Consider the following 25,891-nt stretch of genomic DNA (forward strand, 5'->3'; position numbering starts at 1 on the left):
TTCACACAATGGCTAGTTAGCATGATCCAATATTTACAACCCATCACCTTCCAGAAAATGTAATAAAAATAAATTTCACCGTTTAGTTTAGAGACATCATAATTTTTTCATAAAAAACATGCACGATTTGTTTAATTCGACGTGCTCGTATGACGATAGTCGAAATAGTTTCAAATTAGGTAAAAATACATAATTCATGCCAAAAAATTATGTTTTTTAACGCTACATGCGCACTGCGTTAAAAAAATTAGGTCAACACAAAGGGTCCAAATCAACGTGTTTGTATGACATTTTAATTTGAAACTAGAGGGTACTCCGAGAGTACAAACCTCTGCCTACTGTAAAATTGCCCTACATAAAATGTCCCTGGAAAATATAGATATTAAAAAAAAAATTTTTTTTTTTTAGTTCTAAGTGTAAATAAAAAAATCTTTTGAACCTTGATCTTTGACCCTGATCCTTCAAAATTTAACCACAATTATATGATGAGTCATTGATCATTGTGGCTAAGTTTGTTGAGAATCGGATAAAAACTGTGGTCTCTAGGCAGTAAAATAGTTTTTTGTTAGTTGTGACCTTGTCCCCTCAAATTCTAACTCGTCCAAGCTTTTGGGGCAAGATCATTGTGACCACATTTGGTAAGAATCAGATAAAAACTGTGGCCTCCAGTGACACACACACGCACACACACACAAACATACAGGGGTGAAAATATAGAGGTAATGATGTCAATCTTTTTAAAAATGACTTGAGAAAAAAAAAATGTTCATACTCTGTATACTCACGCGCAGGAATTTTTGACATGCCCAAAATGTCATGATCAGCGTAGAAATTTGATTAGAAAATAATTTTGCGCAATTTTAAATTGTAAATGCGCGTGCACGCGTAACTTTTTGTGAAACATGCTATTTTTAATCTACAGAAAGTTTAACCTTGATATGACTTAAATTTTCACGAAGTGTCAATAAAAAATTACGCTTGGTTTTTAATCTAAGATCATTCATAATCGCGGGAAAGTCACGTTGCGCAACTATGACGTCTTTAAAAAATAGAAGGTGCACAACTCGTAAATGTCCATATGTTAGAAAAGTTATGAATTGTTATGTTTACCCATTTTAGAGATACGCGATACACAAAAAATGAGGGAGAAAGACGGAAGAATAATACTAGATTTTACAAGTTCGAGTTATCCGCGCAAACGCAACATGCACATACGTTAATGCGTGTGATTAGACTCTGTCCCTCTTTGGGAATTTTATGGGTATAGCGTGGTATGCAGTTTCCATCTCTGTTTATGACTTTGATTTGAAATCACTTTGTTGCTAACTTTAATTTTAGGTATATCCTCATCTCATCTTAAAAGAAAATGTTCTTTATTTATATATTAACAATTTTTTTTGCATTTGTTTGCAGACATCAGTTAAAATGAAGTTATTGTGTTCTCAAATTATAAAGGATATCATAGGTGAATCAATGGATGTAAGTTTGCTTTGTGTTAATTTTTAGTTGAGGTTCTTCTAGTTGGCAAATCAGCTTCATATTGGTAAAAAGAAACATGTTGGCACACATGGCTTAAACTGTTTTACTGACTCCAATAAACAAAGACAAATATTCCTACTGTATAATCAGTAAAGTGAAAGGTTTGTGGGGCTGTTTCAAAATTGCTCTGTGTAACACGGTGCTCTGCGTTAGTTTGTGCCTGTACAGTCCTGTCTTTTTTTGCAGAAAAAAGAAAGAAGCCCATCTTAAAAAAGGGCTTTTTTTCAAGGGTTTACATACATAACACAATATTTAAAATTGCCAACTTTTGTTTTACAGTATGAAAAGGTTTACAAGTTTACATCAGATGCTAAATATGGTGAGTCAATATTTGTCTTACAACCGATGCAGTATTATGAAGTTTTCAATAAATCCACCACACTTTATAGATCTAAAAAACGGTGGTAGCAGTTATGTTTTAACTTGGCCAGCAGATGCACGTATATATTTAGTTGTGCAACAAACTTTGGTTTAATGAAAATATGGTCGCATAGCGTAACTACGCGCGATTTTCTGAAATTCTTGATTGAAAACCAATAGATATTTTTAAATACCACTTGACACACGTATGTTTCATGTCAAGGGTCCTCTTCCTGTATCATCAGCAAAAATGTTAAACCTTTTTTGCGTTGCGCGCGCGCTTTTACGCACTTAGCCCCTATGCAGCCTAGAAAGCCCGTTTTTTAGCTTGATTGTTCTATATATTTTTGTGATACATTTCTTTCATATTTGATGAATTATGAATGTAAAATAATGACACACATCCACGTCAAACTTAAACAATTGTGTGCCTGAAAATGGTTAATTTTATGCAAATTTCGGGTAAAATAAGCCTATTTATTTTGAATCGATTATAGCTCTTCAGGATAGCTGGTGACCCCCTATTTTTTTAACTTATTATAAAGCGCAATGAGTTGTAGATATGAATTCATGTGAAATTTAGATCATAAATATGTTATGACGTCATAATGTGGCCAATTTTAAAAATTGGATTTTTATCTCTATCGACACAGTTCGTCACATTCAATAGAGCGCATACCGCGTAAACGTTATCAATTTTCTTCCAATTTTCAATATTCTAATTACCAAAATAGCCTGGGTGCAGAACAGTTAATATACACATTTGCGGGAAAAAAGTATAGGAAAATTGTTGTTTTGTTTTTCTGATAGAGTATACCATATAGAATGTCAGAAAAAAAATCCCCATTAAAAAAAATTTTTTACGGCACTTTTAAATTTTTGCCTACCGTATTTTCCGGAGTATACTGTAGGTCGAGACTTTGTGGGAAAATTTTAATTGCAAAATCGGGGGGTCGACTTATACTCCGACCATGCGATTTAAAAAAAAAATCAGGCCGAAAAAATATGTTCAAAAGCCGTCAGCTGTCAAGGCCCAGCAAGGTCAGTGGCCTATCATCAATCACTCACAGAAGTTTTCAATTTAATACCTACATTGTACAAAATAATACAACTCCAACAAGTACTGGTCAATAAAATATTAATATATCACAATGACTCATTTTGATGTTAATATTACACTTGTAAGATAATTAAGAATAAATAGTTTTCTTTATGCTTCTTATTCACTCTCGCGAAAACATCGTAACACCACCACAGACGTCGGAATGTCCATGCAGCATGTTTGTTATTGCGTGATATTTTCATCTATACACATGCGCAGTTTGTTTGTTTGTTCATAATTACAATTACTGCGCATGTCTATTCATAAAATAAATTCTCCTTAGTCGGGCACGTGTACATTTACAGATAACGCGATTTACAACTACTCGCCTGTACAATTAATAAGCCTCCTAACGGAAAACTTGTTTTAATTTATTCGAGTGACGCGAAAAACATCGCTGATGGCAAGTAACGCTACATCGCTGTCATTTATTATAGGCTGGTGAAGACGGCGGCGAAGTCGTCGTCATTATGTCCGTCCGATATTGATTAGGCCTACACTTTAATAATATAAACAAACAACCACATTTCATACATTTCTAGCCCTCTTTGAACTTTAAAGTAAGTTGTGTTATTAGCCGATTTTGGGGGTCGACTTATATTCAGGTCATACCAAAATCAACGATATTCTAGGCCAAAGTTGGGGGTCGACTTATACTTGGGGTCGACCTATACTCCGGAAAATACGGTATATAACGCACAAAAATTCCTATTAACACACACAAATACCTATATATAGGGGATAGGGAAAATCAATTAACGGTTTTTGTTACTTGCAGTTGTGTTTTAATGATTGAAATTAGTAGAGGCTTACTTTAATAACTACTTCTTATAGTAGTTGATGAATCAAGTCGATACGATGACATCATCATGCCAGAATCCAATATGGTGTCCAATTTGGCGGGAAAAACAGGGTATTGCTAAATCCCCGCAAACCTCCAAAAAAACAAACAAACTCTTTACACTTTAATTTGAAAGGGTCATCATTTTCAAACAATTAAATAAACGTGAGTGGTGTAAAATAAAAAATAACCGTCAACTAAACCGTTTACAATGCTAATAGTAATACCGTCAACTGTTGACACTTATTGACGATTTTGATCTATTCCAGCTGTTCGTTACAATCGTAGTGCAGCCTATTATATACTAAGCATAATAAATAACATGTGCGTGTTACGATGCGTTGGGCGATAGCCTAACTCGTCAATGTAACAAGTTCAAATCTAGTTATTTTCTTGTCTTCATTAAGCCGACAAAGTTATTAACTGGCATCAAAACAATTGAGGTTTAATTTCACTTGCTCAGTCATTATTGATGACTGACCTCAACATACAGATACAGATAAACTTTATTTCATCCTTCACAGGAAATTGAAAGGTTTAAGAATACAATAATAATGAAATTGAGAAACAAAAACAAATTAAGACAAATTATCTCTCATTATAATATTGTATCTCAGTAGAAATAAACAAATGTTTATATCGGTTTGTATGTGTCAGAGAGTCTACTGCTCTGTTAAATAAATCTGTGAACGATAACAAGATTCAGGGGATGGAATGGATCTGCCACAACTTTAGCAATTTTCATTGTCACCCTCTCCTGGTAGACCATGTCAACCATCACCAACTAACCGCCTAAGGCGTCGTGTCCAAATGTTTCCAAACGTACAAACCGCGTCAAACGGTCACCGTTGATATCTTGATCGTTTGCCGCGTGTAACGATTGTAAAAGAGCTAATTAAATTATGCATTTAGTATTGTACCGCCCATCGTAAACGTCGTTGGTTTTATTATGCCTACGTACTGCTGCTGCCGTAGATTGTGTAAACAATGTCTAGGCCTAGCTGCCTTTCGCCTACTGCTTTATCGTCAACATTCAAGAACCGTAGAAAAGTTAATGTTATAAAACACAGAATGTTTTAATAAATATTATTATTACAGTATAGATTGACTAATTACTCACACATTCTATAAAGTGTAAAAGTACAAAATGAATTACTTTTTTAAAAATACTGTCAACCTACGTGATGTTCACATTTATAGGCCTAGGCCGGCTAGATCGACTCGATTGTCTGCCAGTCCCATATGCAGAGATGATGACGTCACCAACTTTTTGCCGAGTGCTACATACCCAGTACGTTTTGATCGTACGATTAATCGGGAAACCACCTTACGTCGGCACTTTTTTCTACGGCGCCGTGAGGCTGTGTGTAAATAACATTTTTAGGTTAATTAAATGCATTTAATGTAATATTTGTTATGATTGTGTTTCAAAGTCTACAATAATAATTTAAAATATTTTAACTGTGTTCATGCAATCCGAGTATGAATCTCTTATCCATAATTTTCGCTAAATGTCATATTCTTGATCATACAGTTTTATTCTGTCATATTATTTTGTCCTTCAAGTTTAATGCATTGCTAATTTACCAAAAGATATTATAGAATGTCAAGTAGTACTGGTAAAAAATGTCAATAATTATTTTGAACAAACAAAAAAAAACAATTAAAAATCGATATTTATATTTGTTACGATTTATTTATTAAAGAATATTGATTAAGTATTCTCTATGTACAATCGTAAGTCATGCATATGCATCTACCATACTACATTACAATATTTGTTGTCCTGGGTGATATTTTCTGCGATGAGCAGTGACGTCAGAATTGTTAAAAAGCGTATACGCAAGACAAATCAAACATTTACCTAAGTCACCATGTGGCATCGCGTTGTCGGTTGTGTCCCAAGATTCAAATTATAAAACATCATGGAAACTATAGAAATTGTCCGCATTTTCTTCGAGCATTGGCGATGGAAATCCTCCGTTAACTCTTATTTTGTCCATAGCTTCTTTCGCAATTACTGGGTATGTGGTACAATGGCTACAATCGTCGTCACTACATTTATAAAATGCCGTAAATCCCTTTCGCCTGTCAATATGTTTCAGCATGAATCTTACCTCATCAACAATGTCACTTTCTTTAAACTTTTTTCCACTGTTAGATGACATTATCTCATAGCAGTGTTTAAAGTCACTATATGGAGTTTCTTCTTGACCGGAAACAATGAATGACGTTTGAATTTCATTACCAGCAAAACTTAATCCACCCCAGTAATCACGACATAGCAGCGTCGTACACACGATGTATTTTGTTCTGACGTTCATCGTCTGAAAGGTCCGGTTGATCCCATGGTGATTTCTCCTCGCTGTCTAGTTTATCGGGAAGTGAAACGGAGGCTAGTGATTGGGTACATACACCCCAGACGTGCTCAATAGCATTTAGCGCTGATTGTCCTGGCGCGTGGCAAGTATGATAAGTGCATCAATTCACGTGTCTTTGTAAAGTCTACAATAGTACAATAAATTTGTGTTATGTTCAGTATTAAAATCACATCCCCCATCTGTAATTATTGTCACAATAGTTTTGCGTGTCCTCTTTAATCATTGGTAGAAGGTCATTTACATGAGATGCAACATCACATTTGGTTTTGGGACCCCTTAAAAGAATGCGGGTTGGCCCATTTCGCTGAACACGGAGTTAAAATCCGCCATGCTTATCAGAAGACGCTTGAGGTGGGTCATGAGGAGTAAGTTTTAAATATCCACACGGTGTGAGTAGACTTCCATTTCGCGAAGGAAAGTCGTGGTCCAAGTAGTTGGGTCTGTCGTTTGTCGGAAAGAATTTGCGAATCTTTGTTCTTCTGTCGACGGCAAGTACATCTGTTCCTGTAAGAGAAGAAAACAAAATGTCCAGTATTAGAAAAACTTATTTCACTAGCAGTAAAAAGTTTGGAAAGGCCTATATTAGCTAAGTATAATTGCGAAACGAGTAATCTTTACTTTGGTATTTAACTTCACAATAAAATTTAATGACAAAAACCAAGAAGATCAACGTTTCGGAACCATCATGGAACTATTTTCAAAAAAAGTGTCCGTCCGTAAAATAGGTTTTGGATAATTAAAAAATTTTTTTTTAAATCTTTGAGATATTGTACAACAATATGACTAAATTTAGTTTACTAATACAAATAATGTATGGTCTAGTCTTACTTTCCTAGATAGAAATTGTACTCAAATCTGTCTTGACCGTTCGTAACATATTATTTTCGTTGTTCTATTTTTAGCAACAGGATTTTTTGACACAAATTTTTTTTATACTTGCATAAAAAACATACAAAGAATTTAAACCTTCTTCCAGAACATTTTTATCAATTGATAAAGTCAAATGTTTTTGGAAAGTGTCCGTCCGTAATGTTGGATAACACTCTAAATAAAAAAAGGTACATAATATGAGAAGTTGACAAAAAAAATAAGAGAAAGTTAAGGTCGTACAGAGTCTGGCTACTAATACAAAAGACGGAAATTTGAGCAGCACAAGACGAAAAAAGCAATAAGAAAAAAATAGTTGTCAATTGAATAAAGAACACAATTTCGTGGGTATAATGCGTTTTTTAAATTGAAAGGCATATTTAACTCTTGCATTGTAAAAATGACCATTGTCGTTGGGTTTCATACGGCTGTTTTCTTTTCTTGGTACTTTAGCATCAATATAGCCTTTATATCGCGATGCATTTTGTCTTCCCTCATGTGGGCACTTAAGCATTCGGTGAACAGTGTTTATACCTGAAATTTTTTTTTAATAAACGATTATACAGAAAAGTGTATTTCCAAGCACATTATAGAAATTCAAGACAATAAAACATACGTCTGTCCCAGTTTTGATGACACATTATTTAAAACTAGATTTGCATATTTTTTTTCGTATATTGTTAATACATCATTTACACGCACTTAAATATAATGTAGGCCTACTTTACTGAATCTGGGGTGATCCTCTTTCAGGTTGTCAACCTCGCGTAAAATGTGCGATTGCAGGAGCTTTAGACTAGTGCCGTAGTTGCCAGTAGTATTCGTCGTCCATGCGCTTCAAAACCACTACTTTCGACAAAGTTTTTGGCAACTTGAATTATGTTCGGAAATTTGGATACAATCAACGGTCTCCCGCGTTTTGCCTGTGTTGCTCTTTCAAGATGTTGTCTTTTACGACATAAATAGTTACCAGAACATAAATTTGATTTTGGATTCCACATTGTTAAAAAATAAATGTTGACTCTGTATAAAATTACTGAGAAATGACCATATAATTTTCTATTGGGCTTGCATACATACGAAACTAGATACGCCCAGCTATTTGCTCCAAAATAGTCTGAATATAGACAATCGAAGCTGGATACGCCTAAATTTTTTTCAAACAAGTCTGTTTCTTTTGTATTATTGTTATTTGCAAAACTCATCGTGTTTTATTATGAGAATTCAGTATATAAAATAATTTAACTTAATTACATAATGTACAATATTTACACGTGATAGTATTGCCCAATAGAATTTACTCATTTTTTTTAGGCACAGGCCTAGGCCTAGCATAGGGCTTCTACTAGGCCCTAGCTAGCTACCATTTTAAAACCCAAAAACAATCGAAATAAACTATTCCGAATCCGTCTTAACTCTTATGCTACATTACGCATATATATATAACATATTATTTAAGATGAAAAACATTGAGTTTTATATTGTTTTATCCATACGTAATTACACTGGCATTAAAGATATAACATTAAAATGCAGACCGTTTATGAGCTATTTCGCCGATTTCTTATCGCTGGGAAATTCCCCACCATTGACATCGATCGATCGAGGAGTAGGCCTAGGCTAGAATAGAATAGAGGCCTACCGTGCATGCCGGAACGGGTGGATTATTGCTATATTAATAACAAGTTTGAACAAAAGAGCTTACGACAATCTTAGGTAAAGTTTTATGAAACGTAGGCCTACTTGCTTGGCGAATCCATATGCCTTTTAAATCACTTTAACATGTTCGTATTATCGGATCGTACAGTAAAACCAAATAAAACACCGCCTCAACAACCTCGTGCGATGTGCGATCTGTTGTTCTTTGCAGCGGATCAACATTGGTAGAGTCCATTAATTATGAGGGTGTAATAATGTAATAACTATTAAAAACGTGTCTCAACCACTGTGTAATCAAAGCGTTTATTTAATTAAAACTTGGATCCTCCTAAAATTGATAATCGCGTATTCCGGTTACCACGTGATTGATTCACGGTTGGTTGCACGCTTCTTTTTTTTTTCTACATCCGGCGTGTTGTACCATGCATGTTTATATTATTGTTACGGTTTAACAAAGGCAGTGCATACAAATAAAAATACAATAATAGACCACGGAGACTGCATGAATAGACATTGTTTCAACATCCTGCCTCACTTTTGTATTGACTATTGTTGACCTGGGCTGAGCCTGGGTGTAACCGTAAATCAATTTGGCCAAAAATATGGGGAAATTTGAAAATGCAGTAAAAAAATCAAAATGCGGTAGAAAACGTCGAGATAACGGTAGCGCAGTAGATGGGTACTAAAAGCGGTAGACTTGGGACCCCTGCAACACTTTTATCTTTAATTATTGTATATCGAAATTTTCATAAATATGTCGGAATCATATTATCTTGTAAAATGGCTGCAGCCGAGAAAAGATAAAGGAAGTATTTCGCATGTCCTACGCAACGAAATCGACAGTGAGGCCAAAATAATATCTGTTGGCATTACAATAAGAGCCAAGTATGTTCGCAAGTTCTACAAGGCAGAAGTAATTGAGGGTATGTTTTTTTTACTTAGTTTTTTTCGACTAATTAGTTTGTGATAAGCCAATAATATTTAAAGCTATTTTTACCACCAATAAATAGATAGGGCCCACTCTTTTCTGCTTTCCTCTATTGATTTTGTATATATTGTGATGAATGAAAAATGATATGCAGGCCTAATGATTTTAACTTCTGTTTGTTTTTGTAGTTTGCGAATCCGAAAAAGAAGATGATAAGGAAGACCAAGTAGATGGAAATGAAGCGACAACCAATGATGAGGTAGAAACAGCTAGACACAGAGAAGTAGCGGTAACGAGTGATGGTATAAACGACGGGGTGTGAGAAAGCGTGGTGAAAGAAGTGGTGGTAAGCGATAAAGAGGTAGTGGTAACCGATAATGAAGTAGTAGTGACATTAACGATGGTATGAACGACGGGTTGACAGAAAGTGACGAAGAAGTTACTGGAGATCACGGAGAACCAAAATAAAAAAAACCAAGGTTGGATAGCGACTTTCTTGACATCGAAGAAGATGATAAAGATGAATTCCTTCGTGGTGCTGTGGCTATCACAAGCGACTCCTTTTTGCAAGGACTCCAAGGATCAAACGACTTTCAAATAAGCTGTAAGTATTTGTTATAGTTAAATTAGGGGATAATTTAGAATAAAATAATGATCACATATTGTTTGTTGACCTTGTTATAATAATCCTTTGAAATAATGATTCATAGCAAATAATTGCAAAATGGCCTATTCAGATTTATCTTTCATTTATTATTGATGTTAATAAACTACTGTACTAAACATTATCGTACTAATATATTTGTTGTTGTCTATACAAATTACAGCTCCGAAACAAGACACCACGGTTCAACGACTACTGGAAGGACTAACTTGTCTGTTGGAACAGTCGGCAAATAGACACATTGGTGGAAACGGTTTTGGAGGACAAAACAAAACAAGTGATGTCGGATATAGCCAAAACGAATTGAGTGATACTCGTAAGTATTGTTGTTATGCTTTTGACCATTAGGGAAACGTCTAACTTTTCTGCCAATTATCTTTGTTGAATACATTTTAGTGGTATTCATAAGTGTTTATATTGACGTACGTACGTATTACGTATAGACCTTCTTTTCTAGGTATGGGCCGAATCGTCTCAGTACAATTTATTGATTTATTTATTTATTTGAACTTACACCTTTAAATCGGTGGCACTTGGTGCGTTCTTAAATTCACAAACTTAACTAAACAAATATGTAAAAAAAAAAAAAAAAAAAAAAAAAAAAAAAAAAAAAAAAAAAAATTCATAAACATTAACTAAAGTCTCGAACAAAATAACAATTTAAAACTTTAATTAACTGGTAATATTCAGTAATACAGATCTTAATCTACTATAAAGATTGAACATGCTTAATTTCTGATCCTTTCTTCCAAGCTCTCTTGACATAAAGTTTACAAAATCTATCAAAAATCTGCTCTACTTCATTAGGTAGAGGAATAGCTGTTGATCCTAAAACATAATACAGTTTATTATTGATAGTTGAGTTTGAAAATTCATTCCAGATATTATTATAATTAATTAATGCATGTTCAAGCTTATCCAACTCTTCCAATCTTATGTTCGTAAGAGCAGGACAGATAAACAGGAAGTGTCTTATAGTTTCCTCTTGATTAATGTTACAAAGTGTACAAAAACCATTATTTTCTTCAGACCATCTTGAAACTCTGCTATCCAATGCTAATGTGTTCGAGCGAAGTTTAAATTTTAGGGATGCTCCTTCAAAATCTACTTTATCTAATAAATATTCTTCTATTTTTATTGTGTCCTTAAATAGGACAAAATCTGTGAGAGATGTCTTACTAGCAACATTCTCTTTCCATTCATTATGAAATATTACTTTATCAATTAGAGGATTAACCCAATATGCATTGTCACGATTTTTAAGCAAGAATTCTAGAAGGTCTTCAGATTCACGTTTTGTAAAAACATCATATATACACTTAATAAATTTGAAGCGAAAATCATTAGGATCACCATCAAGAAGTTTAGTGTCATTGAAAAGTATATTTGGCCATCGATATGATTCCATTTTAATTAAGCGACTAAAGTATTTAACTCGAGAAATGTCATGCATGATATGTATTGGTATCCAGCCAAGTTCCCTATAAATTACAGATCGTGGTGTACTCATAGGAGCCTTTAAAATATATCTAGCCATCTGTAATTGAAGTTTTTCTATTTTATCTATCTATATCTGATTTATTTATGGTACACCATACATCTGAACCATAATTAATTGAAGGAAAGGCAATTGTCCTCCAAAGGATATCGCCAAAATATACCCTATTGAAATTATCAAAATTGTCAACAACAGACTTGATATAAGCAATCAATCTATTACCTTTCTTTACAACACTTTTAAATTGTTTGTGATCATTTAAATTTCTTGAAATAAGGACACCTAGGTATTTATATGATTCGGCTTCACTAATATAGCCATCTCCTAATTTCCATTTTTTCTCCTTATTTATATGTTTTCCAATAACTAATATATTCGATTTCTCAAAATTAAAATTAAGCTTCCATTCTTTTGAAAATGTAGAGGCTAAGTCCAGCATTTTGTTCATTTCAAATTCATTGTTTGCAAGCAGTGTGATATCGTCTGCCCAGAATAAACCACCTAGCCAATTTCCATCAATCCCTACACCCAAATCATGTGAAACAAGTAATTTTTTTAATTCATTGATAAAAATACTAAATAGAACTGGTGATGACACACAGCCTTGCTTAACCCCCTGATGGATTTCAAATTAATCTGTGTCAATTCTACCCATCTTTACACTACCTGTTACTTTTTCATATAGTTTGTCAATACAATACAATATTAATGACGAAAACCGCCTATATAATATAGTCTATCCATTGTTGTTTTCCTTTACAGGAATGCACTCCTTATCTCAATGCAAATGTGATTCCTAGCACCCCTCCATTTCCCACAACCCGAAATATCTACAACAAAAATTAATCTGCGTTTTTTCTCTAATTACAGTTAAAGATTTTTTGACACGTTTAACGACTTTAGAAAAGGAAGTGGCAATGCTAAAACGTGGCAATGCTAAAACGTGCATGTAAAGTTGCGCCGAAGACGCTCACTCAGAAAGTGATTTTGCCACCGCCAACTACAGAATCTGGATGGTTTTCTTAAAAGCTGAATTATTATCTTGCAATTTGAGTTGGACAGGGGGGCTTAAACCGTTACCAGAAGCAAAAATGTTGGCTATATTCAGAGAGGTTGATGTCATCTTTCCGAATTCGACTATAACGGAAGAAAACGCTATCAAAGAAGCTGTTAATTGCAAATGCCGATATGTCACATTTTTAAATAAAAGAAGGGAAGAACGGCCGACTGAATAATAACCTGTAAATATGTTGTCTAATAAATATATTGTTGATATGGCATGATAAATATAGCATACATTGTCTTAATTTCTATCTAATTCGTTGTGCAGTACTGTAGGCTACTACAGTATTCAAAGTTATTCTAAATCGTTATTAATAAAATAACCTGTAAATATGTTGTATAATAAATATATTGTTGATATTGCATAATAAATATAGCGTACATTGTCTTAATTTCTACTACTTCGTGTGCAGTACCGTATGCTACTCAGAGGTCCCAACTTGGGAAAGTTCATTCGCAGGAGATTTTGTCGTGAACCACATTCAATTCGTCGGGGCGTCGAAAGTCAACGTGCGGGGAATCGAAAATCAACATGCGTGTCGTTTACGTCTCCTAATTAACTAAATATGTTACATATACAGTATATACAATATTTACACATAAGTTGGTTTAATTTTTACATAGGTTTATCCATCATTATTTTTACATTCTTATTTTTTTTATGGACACATCCTCAGTACAAAGAATTTATAAAATATATATACTGTATTTTAACTAAAATTCAGTATATAAAATAATTTAACTTAATTACATAATGTACAATATTTACACATGATAGTATTGCCCAATAGAATTTACTTTTTAGGCACAGGCCTAGCATAGGGCTTCTACTAGGCCCTAGCTAGCTACCATTTTAAAGCCCAAAAACAATCGAAATAAACTATTCCGAATCCGTCTTATGCTACATTACGCGAGTTAACATATTATTTCAGATGAAAAACATTGAGTTTTATATTGTTTTATCCATACGTAATTACACTGGCATTAAAGATATAACATTAAAATGTAGGCCGTTTATGAGCTATTTCGCCGATTTCTTATCGCTGGGAAATTCCCCACCATCGATCGATCGAGGAGTAGGCCTAGGCTAGAATAGAATAGAGGCCGAACGGGTGGATTATTGCAATATAAATAACAAGTTTGAACAAAAGAGCTTACGACAATCTTAGGTAAATTTTTATTAAACGTAGGCCTACTTGCTTGGCGAATCCATATGCCTTTTAAATCATTTTAACATGTTCGTATTATCGGATCGTACAATAAAACCAAATAAAACACCGCCTCAACAACCTCGTGCGATGTGTGTGATCTGTTGTTCTTTGCAGCGGATCAACATTGGTAGAGTCCATTAATTATCAGGGTGTTTAAAAATGTAATAACTATTAAAAACGTGTCTCAACCACTGTGTAATCAAAGCGTTTATTTAGTTAAAACTTGAATCCTTCCAAAATTGATAATCGCGTATTCCGGTTACCACGTGATTGATTCACGGTTGGTTGCACGCTTCTTTTTTTTTCTATGTCCGGCGTGTAGTACCGTGCATGTTTATATTATTGTTACGGTTTAACAAAGGCAGTGCATACAAATAAAAATACAATAATAGACCACGGAAACTGCATGAATAGACATTGTTTCAACATCCTGCCTCACTTTTGTATTGACTATTGTTGACCTGGGCTGAGCCTGGGTGTAACCGTAAATCAATTTGGCCAAAAATATGGGGAAATTTGAAAATGCGGTAAAAAAATCAAAATGCGGTAGAAAACGTCGAGATAGCGGTAGCGCGGCAGATGGGTACTAAAAGCGGTAGACTACCGCGAGTAGCGGTAGACTTGGGACCCCTGGCTACTACAGTATTCAAAGTTATTCTACATCGTTATTAATATTAAATTTGGGAGACAACCACAAAGGCCGGCTCAATTGACGAGTCTAACCACGTCGGACTCAGAATTTCCGATCGGCACCATTTTTTTAATTGTCCAAAATAAAAAAAATTCAAAATAATAGTATTTTTTATGTGTAAATCGAAGAATTTATGGGGCGTTGGAAAACGATTACTCGCTTCCTGGACAATGAGCATGCAAGGACAATTGAGATTTAAGACAAAGCTTTTAATTTGAGTTGCTATCATGCATAGTAGAGGTACAGTACATTCAATTTGTACATGCCAAATCGTGACCACTCAAGCCGAACGAAAAACAAATACCTAATGTTTTCATGTGGGCATAGGGAGATCATTATTATGCTAGTAAACAAATTGAAAAATACACCGATGACAAAGCTTAGTAGCCTTCACAAAATAAATGCAAAATCAATATATTCCTTGTTTAATAAGTATAAATTAAATATTAATACAACTAGGCATTTGTGCAACGAAAAAATGGCCAATGATTTATTTCAACAATAACGAAGGTGGTCCATCCAGCCGAAGCCGATCATTAGGGACTCTCACAACAATACAATATGACGAGACATATAACGTGTACGGTAACAATAAAAACTAGATTTGAACTCGTCACTTTGACTAGTTCGGGTTATCCGCGCAAACGCAACCATGCACATACTTAACCATATGAACCTCGACAATTATTATGCCATCCTATGACATGAAATAAATATGTTTACAGTGCTGAATTGTACCTATTATGTAGCATATATCATATTACAGTGTTTTACAGAATAAACTGTATGTTATATACAGTGTAGCATAGACGAAATTACGAGACCCATCTTTTAAATCCAATTATTAACACAATGACGTCATCAAATTGACATATAAAGATAACAATTTTAGAAGATAATTATCTAAATAATTACATTATTGCAAATTTGAAGAATGTTGGGCACGTCAAATTGAGATGCGCTCTCGTTTAAACGCAATGAACTTTTACGCAAGAGATGAAAATACCACTTTTTGAACTCAACTAGCCATATGATGACGTCACAACATCTGATTGGCAAAATATTCACATGAATTCGTATCTACAATCAAATAGCTTCCAGAAAACGTATTAATCATGATTATCACTTTTTATTCTAAACGAGCTATAACAGATTGAAATTTACTGTAATGATGAAAATAAGTGACCCACGTTATGCACGCTTTTAATCATGATGACGTCATCACAATTTTAAAAATGTTAAATCATGCAAAAGATAATTGATTGACCAAGACAATATAAAAAACGGAGGGAAATGGAATAAGGATAAGTGCAAATGCGCTCAATTAAATGTGATGAGCTATGACGAAAAAGACAAAAATCCTATATTTTATATTCGAGTGGCCATATGATGACGTCACAATGTCCAGTTAGCCATATTGATCCATGATCCGATATCTACAACTCATCAACATCCAGAATATGTAATTAAAAAAAAGTTCACCGTGTAGTTTAGAATCTATGACTGTTTAAAAAAAGGCTTAATTTTGGCGAATTTTTTAACTTTTTCATCAAAAACGCCCACAAATTGTCCAATTCGACGTGCTCGTATGACGTGATTTTAAATCGAAATTGTTAGACAGTTGGTCAAATTACTAGAAAAGACTGGAAAAACATAAATCACGCGAAAAAAAAGGTTTTTAGCGCTACGTGCGCACAGTGCGCGTAAAAATATGCGCTCACGTGGGAATTTTTTACATGCTTAAAATGACATGAAATGCGTAGAAAGTTGATTAGAAATTGATTTTGCGCATTCCGAAATTTTAAACGTGCGTGCGTAACTTTTTGTGAAACATGCCATTTTTAAGCCATAGAAAGTTTGCTCTTGATATGACTTAAATTTTCACCAAGCGTCAATATAAAATGACTTTTGGTTTTTAATCTATGATCAATCATTGAAAGTCATAAAATTGCGCGTAACTTACGCTACGCGACTCTAAAGTAAAAAAACGAAATGTCCTGCACTTCTACAGTTGAAGGTCAATCTTCTGAAAAAATTATACGATGTAATGTTGATAAGAATTTGAGATACACGTGACACAAAATTCTGGGAAAGAAAGAAGAACTAGACATGAAACTCGTCACTTTGACGAGTTAGTTATCCGCACAACAAACGCCACGCGCACGTCATACGTTGGAATTTTGCACACGGAAAAAGATTATGACATTATGACCTGAACTGAAGAATATTATATGCTGTTAGTGCTGAATTCTGTCAATTTTGTGTCATATAGTATATACAGTGCAAACGGTATAATCTGTATACATGTTACATACAGTGTAGAATAGGTGAAATTACGGGTCCCCCCGTTTATACTTATTTTTAACACGGCTTTGGTATCAAAATGAAACACTAAGATAGCAATTTCGGAAGGAAATTATCTCAGCAACAACATATTAACGTGTGGAAGAAATTTGAATACGTAAAATATAGATGCGCGCCCTTTTAAATGTGATGAACTATTACGCAAAATATGAAAATACGACTTTTTTTATTCAACTGGCCATATGATGACGTTACAACATCCGATTGGCAAAATGTTTACATGAATTCGTATCTACAATCCAATAGCTTCCAGAAAACGTTTTAATCATGATTATCACGTTTTATTCTGACGAGCTATAACAGATTGAAATTTACTGTAAAGATGAAAATAAGTGACCCACGTTATTTTCATTTTTAGACATGATGACGTCATAAAAATTAAAATATTTTAACTCATGCGAAAGATAGTTGATTGACCTAGATAATATAAAAATCGGGGTGAAAATGGAAAACAGATAATTGGAGATGCGCTCTATTAAATGTGATGAGCTATGATCAAAGATACAAAAATTCTATTTTTTATATTCGCATGGCCATACGATGACGTCACAATGTCCGGTAAGCCGTATTGATGCATGATACATGATCTACAACTCATCATCTTCCAAACTACGTAATAAAAATAACTTTTACCGTTTAGTTTAGAAACTACGACTGTTTAAAAAAAGGTATAATTTTGACAAATTTTGACCAATTTTTGAACTTTTTCATCAAAAACGCACATAAATTATCCAATTCGACGTGCCCGTATGACGTAATTTGAAGTCGAAATTGTTTAAAAGTTGGTAAAATTACTAGAAAAGGCTGAAAAAACATAAATCACGCGAAAAAATCTGTTTTTAACGGTACGTGTGCTCCGCGCGCGTAAAAATTTGCGCGCGCCTGGGAATTTTTGACATTCTCAAAATGACATGAAACGCGTAGAAAGTTGATTAGAAATTAATTTTGCGCATTTTGAAATTTTAAATGCGCGTACGCGCGTAACTTTTTGTAAAACACGCATTTTTTTTTCAACAAAAAGTTAGCGCATGATATAAATTAAACTTTTGCAAAGTTTCAATTTAAAATGTTATTTGGTTTTTGACCTATGTTAAATATGTGAAATTCATAAAATCGCGCGTAAGTCATGTTGCGCAACTCTGACATAATTCAAAAATAGGAGGTGCACAACTTCACGTGAATGCCCTCATGCTGACAAAGTTATAACATGTTATGTTTACAAGTTTTTGAGATACGTGAGACACAAAAATGGGGGAGAAGGAAAAAAAAAAGTAACAGGACAGTTACAAGGAGTTATCCGCTCAATGCGGATAACTAATAAGATAGAAAAAAAAAAAAAAGATCCTTACAATAACAAGGGGTTATCCGCCAAGTGCGGATAACCAATTAAATTAAAATAAATAGAATTTATAAACAAAATAAAAAGGACAAAACATATAGAATCAAACATTAAATGAATTAAATTAAATGACCACCAGTCATCTTTTTAACTAAATAAGGGCGCGTTTATACAACACGCTATTACACGCATATTCTACACGCCTACGAGAAGTGTGTTGTATAACAACAAAGAGATTCCGTGTAATGAGATTTTAATTGCAAAAAAGGCTACTTGGCTGAATCCTAAAATTTGGTGGATTCCCGGTCGCCGTTACCGTGTTGGAAGTGTCGTCAGGGTATATTTTGACCTCTCGTTAAAACAGGTCGTAATATCAATCATGTCATGCGACGTTGCTAACAAGATTGGGCCCATTTATTGCTGCTTCGCTGCCAGCAATCATCTTCCTACCATGTCTTCCGCCTAGCCTAGTGGGGCCAACTCGTAGTGGTAGTAGGCCTCTATCATTTCCCTCTCCAAACAGAATAAAAAATAACATCGCAAAAATGGCATCTTCTTCCATAGTGTATAGATGAAACAATGAAACCCTTAAAATAACTTTTATTAATTTAAATGAACCGAGAACAAAATAAACACAATGCAAACGTGAACGAATACAATAATGAAAATGGTAAAAACCCGCGCGAATACATCGGAAAGCGAGGAGGCGACGATCAGCTCCGCCAATTCAAGCGATCAACGATTTGACCTTTTATCCTAGCATGCACTGCGTGTTGATGAAACTTCCGGTACAACACGGTGTCGTGATTTCTAGTATAACAGCAAACGTTAAGGTGGGTTGACCTTGGTCCGAACAACACGCTAAAAATTAAAGCCGTGTTCAAATTTAGGGTGTTGTATAAACACGACCTAAGATTACCGACCGGCAGAATTTGGAGTAAAAACATGTGAGCGCTGTGATAAAAGAGGATATCGCGTGACCAACATCTAGGTACTTGTTTACCCAATAATTATTGGCCCGCAATCTATGAGCGCGCGAACACCGACGGCCAGCCGATCATTCGCTGCTGCTATTTTTAGAAGACCTTGTTTTTAACGATCGGCTACTGTAGACGTTCGCTAATGCATTTAGAAGAGAAATGTGATAGTTCACCGGTAGCGTGGCACATCATGTTGCTATTGTCTGAACTTCCTATTGATATTTTTAGTCGACTTATGTAAAAGAAAGCGACTAAAACACATTACAGGCCCCTGTTTATTATTAATATTAGATTATTTATTGAGGTTATGAACTTATAAACATTTTAGAATGATGCTTGAGATCAGCATCCCCGGAATACAATTCAGCTACAAACTCTCTTAAAAGGCAAACTGAAACGAATTGTTTGAACCTTGTTTGTGATGACTCATCGTTAAACGCAGTGTCAAACGACGTTACAAGAAGCGATTTGCAACGACGTTAAAGGATTCGTAAAAATCAGTCAAGCATGTTAGTGGGCCGAACTATATACAAGCTATGCATATTGTCCATTTTCCAAACGGTCTGACGATTTTAGAATTTTCACGCTAACGTTAAAAAAACACGCTTTATCAGTTTGAAAACATTTGGACATGACGCCTAACTCGGTTAGCCATCTTGTCCTATTCTAACGCATTGATTTTACACCACTTTTTCGTACAGTACATCCCAATAAATTTCGTTTTTATATAATATATAAGTTAAAATAACTATAGTGAGGCATTTAATGAATAGGTAAACTGCCTTAAAATGTGACATGTTTCGAGAAACTGTTCTCATCATCAGAACAGAAAACAACACCTAGAGTACTTATATACCAATAGGATAGGTTGTATGTAAATAAGGAAGTAATTAGCATGATAAAACAACAAGGAACGTAGGCAACAAACAATCATATGGCAAGCGTGAAACCTAAGTTATAGATTTGTTTGTTCAAGGAAGGTTTACTCCACGTGATGTGGAGGGCTTTGAAAGCGGAATCTGCAGAATCCAGAACGGTGTAAGCATTCCGCATTAGCGAGGGCCTTACACCGTTCTGAATCTTGCAGATGTTGAAAAATGTAAGAAGCCTTGTCCCTGAAATGTTCACGCACCCACATTGGTAACCGTCTATTGGTTTCACCAATATACATGGAATTACATTACATCTAACTAACTCCTTTGCAATATTAACGTGTAATTTTATCGATTCTTTGTTGTGCGCATTTGGCAAACTGTAAGTAGGGTAATTTAAAATAAAAAACCTTGTTTTGTTCAATAATCGACTCAACTGACGCAACATTGCAAGGAGAGAGAACATATTAAGATATCTGTAAATATTGTCATTAATTATACTGAGTGGAAAACAGTTTTTACTTAAAATGATTTTAAGAGTTTGTTAAAGCTAGACCAGGAATTACTCAATTTGTAAACTCTGTCAATCAAAGTACGAACAAGCCCAATTTTGTAAGAAAAGGAAGTAAAACTGAAAAAATTAATGAGGAGACCCGTGAAGATAGACTTTCTGAAGACCGAAGTTACGACAGAAGAACCATTCTTGTTTAAAATTATATCTAAATATCTAAAAATGGAAGACGATGGCCAATCTCATATTCAATTGTGAACTTTGTGTTAGGGTGCTGATCGTTAATAAAGTCAAAGAAAGTATTTGCATCATCTTTTGTATTGCATAAACAAAAAATGTCATCAATATTATGACGATAAAACATGACCGAAGCTGGCGATAGTAACTACATTAGCTGGGAGGCAATTTTCGTTTCTACATTATCTGTTGACCTTCTACATTAGCGGTTGTAACTTTTTTGAAAACTTTCATTGCGACTAAATGGGTCTGAGATCATTGTTACACTCTATCACAGATTTCTTTGGGATGGGGATTTTACACAATTTCTTCCATTCATTAGAATATTTGGGAGCAACCCATCAGGCCCATATGATTTGTTTTCTTTAGCTTTCTAAAGTGTGAACGAACAACATATTCACCAACGCTACTGTATAATCATGAACTTGCTCTACCTCAAAATAATTCCTTAGTCTATCAAACTACTTTTTTCTGTAGAGATGTGTACTCGTCAAATCTGCTATATAATTTATTTAGTTGATTAGTGTATTTAGCGAGTTGTTAAATCACTGTATCAACTACGCAACCCCCTCTTTTGTGTACCGCCGTGGCTGGATCTAAAAATAACATACCGGTATGCCAAATTTAAACAGTGTTTAGTTTCAGCAGCTGGTCAACCGCATCGTTGAAGTTTGAATTATTTACACCTATCCTTTCCACAGAATAAAATTTCGTAAATCACGGTTTGGATCAGTGGCCATTGATATCAATGCTTTGTACTGTATGTTCGAGTTTGAATCTGCGAAATATGTAAATAATAAGTATCATGGCTTAAAGAAAAAAATTTAAACTAGACCACAATGTAATGCAAAATATCAATATACAATTAGAGTTTATCAAAATGAATGAAATCTACTATAGAAGGTATGAAAAACAAAAATCAATTGCAAAAACCATTTTTCTATGCTTTGTATGAATGGTGCGTGCACAAAATGCCTAAAAATGTAACATTTTGAAATGCTCAAAATTACCTGAAATGTACGCGAAATTGATTAATAAATTAATTTTGCGCATTTAAAATTTTGAAATACATTTTGGTTTGGTTTGTTTTATTTGCATCTCAAAATACATCACATGGTAAAACACATGATTTCACAAAATCAAGTTAAAAGTTATTCTACTAAAAATATATCATACATAATTACAATTAATTTTAAAATTTTCCTTCATTTTTTTACTGAATATCTTTTATTTGTACTTAACTACAATTTAAAAATACAATTTAAATAAGTAAAAAAAAAATCTGACTTTTAGATTCAAGGAAAGCCCATGAAAGTCCTGGTTATAGGACTTATTTCTAATTGGGGTCCTTAAAAAAATAAAATAAATAATAAAATTTAAACAGAAGAAAAAAAAATAATATAAATAGCAAAATGTACAAACAATAAAACAGCAAACAGAACAATAGATATTTTATATAGCTTCTATTATTATTATTATTATTAATATTATTATTATTATTTTTATCGTCATAATTATTATGTATGTAGTGCTTTGTCTTTAGATGTTTCTTAACGTTTAATTTAAAACAGTAGATTGTCGGGTTACTTTTAATTGGTTGGGGCAAAGCGTTCCAATCCTTGATAGACTTGTAGAAGAAGAATGTATTTGATGATTTAGAGGGAATTCTAAAATTAAATGAACTATTTCTAGTGTTATAGTTGTGGAAATGAACAATCAATGGAAGTTGTAATGCATGTATTGTGGACTGCTATTGTGAAAAACTTTATCTTAAAAACTTTGCTCGATCATCAACATTAAAAAATCCTAACAAATTCAACTCGTTTTGACCGACGTGAGTCCGAGAGCCTTTCTTATTAATGAATCTAACTACTTTGTTTTGAACAATTTGAAGTTTATGTTGATATTTCTTGGATATACCAACATACCACGATGAAGATGAATAGTCAAAAAGACATTTGATTACAATTAAAATTAAGATAATCAGATTGTCTGTAGAGAAACTTTAACCTAGTATTAGCTTTCTGACAGTTGAAGCAATGGTGTCCCCAGATACATTATTGACTCGATCAACACCTAGATATTTTACTGACTGTTTTCCAAAAATAGAGTAATCCAAAGTTTTAATTTAAATTTATCAATTTGCTTAAGTCTTCTATTGGTACCAAGTAATATACACTCAGTTTTACCCATATGCAATGATAGCTTATTTTCAATAAGCCAGTTATTACAACTATTTAAGTTAGTTGTTATTTATTTTTAATTATCAAAGGGTCTTTATCAGCATAAAGGTCCTGTCATCAGCATATAGCATAAGTTTACATTAAAAATCCACTCCGATAGATATGTCATTAATTATATTAAAAACAACAGTGGACCCAGTATACTCCCCTGGGGAGCACCACAATCAATTACCATTGACATGAACAACTTGGCTTCTATCACTTAGGCCCTGTTTCTGCTGCCAACTAAATACCGTATATTATACGGTATTTTTTTAATACCGTATATATAAGGTATATTTTTGGCAGCAGAAACTGCGCTCATAAAAAATATACCGTATTTTGTATACCGTATTTTCTCCACAAAATTTGTGGATAACATACGGTATTTACAAATTTATACCGTATTTTTTGTACCCGTTTCTGCTGCCTATAAAAATACCGTATTTTTTTTTTACATGACAAAAGGTCAACATTCGTGTTTTTATTTTCTGTCCCTGTACACACGTGTATAGATATATTCGGCGAAAATGTGGAGCGAAGACGTCACAGTTTTACTAAATAAATGTGTGTGGGGAAGCTAAAATGTCTGGCCAAGTCGCCACAGAGAACCCAGTATTCGTCGACCATGTACATAGACTGTTTGAGGAAATTTGGAGAACGAAAGAAGTACCAAGTGATTGGGGACTGTCCAAATTAACAACCATTTTGAAAAAAAAAGGCAGTCCACTTGATCCATCAATGTATAGAGGAATATCAATTGGGTCTACATTTTCAAAGATACTTATGGTTATCATTCTTTCACGTTTTTCCATCTTTTATGAAAGTCAACTTCTATGCACACAGTTTGGATTCAGGTCCAACAGAGGGTGCAATGATGCTATATATGTAATCAAGCAGATCCAGGAAATTGCATATCGCTCAAATCGCAAACTCTATACATGCTTCATTGATTTAACAGCAGCATTCGACCATGTGAATCGTAATCTTCTTTTCCTAAGCGTTCGTAATAGGTTTCACTTAAACCAGTCTACTACTATGATTGACATTATACAATCACTGTACAGCTCAACGAAAGCATACCTTGCTGACGACGATCCGAGTGATGATAAGTTCGAAACATCTTCTGGGGTGCGACAGGGTGGTATTGAGAGTACCAGCATGTTTAACCAATATTTTGATTACGTTATTAGAGTGTTCAAACAACGCTGTAAAGATGCTAGTTTGGATGGCCTAATGATACAATACCTAATTCCTATTGAAGCTACAAATCGTGCTCAAAGATGTAAAGCACCATCAAGGGGCATCTATGACGACTTTGAAAGTGGCTATGCTGACGACTTTGCTGTAAGCTCCTGGTCACAAGAAGAACTGCAAACCATTGTGAACATCTTGAATAAAGTTTGTCTGGAATTTGGTCTAAGAATTAGTGCCCCCAAAACAGAAACCATTATACTGTATGGAACTGGAAAGAGGAAGTTGAAGAATACCCAAGATGCATCATACAAATTGGCGGCGTACACATTAACAACGTAACACACTTTAGATACCTTGGTGTATGGGCTACCTACAATGATGTTCATATTGGAGATCAAGAAGTAAAATACAGAATCAATTCAGCCAAAGGAGCATTTGCAGAGAATAGGGCATTGCTTACCAACAGAACGATCCACCTACAAACAAGAATGATGTTTCTTAATGGTCTAGTTAGGAGTAGACTCACCTATGGTTGCCATGCTTGGAGGGCAACAGGAAGTGAAATGTCCAAACTTAGCACAACATACAAAACCTTCCTAAGAAGAATGCTAGTGAATGGCTTTCAAAGAGTCTGCCCACCAAACCATGTAGACATATCCTCAGATGAAGAAACAGATGAAAACTATATAGACTGGCGTTACGTAATTGATAATGACGATCTCTACAAAATTACTGGCTGTCAACCGCTAGAAGAATATATCTACAAGCAACAATTCAACTGGATCGGACATGTAATTAGAAAAGAAAATGAAGATCCTACAAAAATTCTTACTTTTCACACAACACAAAGTAAACGAAGAGGTCGGAAGATACCATCAGTACTTGATAGAGTTGTACAACAAAGTCCACTTACTAGATGCAACTTCATTAGAGCCTGCTTCAACAGAAATTTATAATTCCCAGCAATGTTTTAACTGTATATATGAACTGTTTTATAAGTTGTTTTGTGACTGTGTAATTTGGTAGTAGTCACTCTCATACTGTAGGCCTACATCCAAATGCCAACTTCAAGTCAATGGCTACCAGATGTCTCTGTGAGACGGTTATTTGAACCAGTACCAGTACCAGTAACTAAAAGGTAATAAAAGGGACAACCACACTTATAAAGACATTTCTAAAAAAATAAAGCAGGAGTATGGAATAGACTTGTCTCCAAAGCAAGTAAACTCAAAGCTGAAGAGCCTGCGAAAGCAGTACAACATTGCAAAATACAATAACTCGGGGAGGGAATGAATTAATTGTCCCCATTACGATGTTTTCTGTACTCTCAAAACATCTCTATCACAAGGGCTAGGCTGTTGAAAGT

At 34.3% G+C, this 25,891-nt stretch overlaps 2 protein-coding genes across 2 annotated transcripts in view; both read left to right on the forward strand.

The window, feature by feature from the left end:
- The window catches only part of LOC140040732 (COMM domain-containing protein 4-like), an 85,139-nt gene that overhangs the window by 25,384 nt on the left and 33,864 nt on the right, over positions 1-25,891 (forward strand). The window contains exons 3-4 of the mRNA XM_072086883.1: positions 1,414-1,479; positions 1,819-1,858. Coding sequence (XP_071942984.1) covers positions 1,414-1,479; positions 1,819-1,858 — 106 coding nt within the window. The remainder of the gene's footprint in view (positions 1-1,413; positions 1,480-1,818; positions 1,859-25,891) is intronic.
- On the forward strand, positions 8,408-13,163 carry LOC140039780 (uncharacterized). Its single transcript, XM_072085383.1, has 4 exons — positions 8,408-9,672; positions 9,866-10,281; positions 10,505-10,657; positions 12,710-13,163. Exons 1-2 carry the CDS (start codon positions 9,504-9,506, stop codon positions 9,997-9,999), a joined length of 303 nt encoding a protein of 100 aa, XP_071941484.1. The 5' UTR covers positions 8,408-9,503; the 3' UTR covers positions 10,000-10,281; positions 10,505-10,657; positions 12,710-13,163.

Source organism: Antedon mediterranea, chromosome 2 (assembly GCF_964355755.1).
Source record: "Antedon mediterranea chromosome 2, ecAntMedi1.1, whole genome shotgun sequence".
In the NCBI taxonomy this organism is placed as follows: Eukaryota; Metazoa; Echinodermata; class Crinoidea; order Comatulida; family Antedonidae; genus Antedon; species Antedon mediterranea.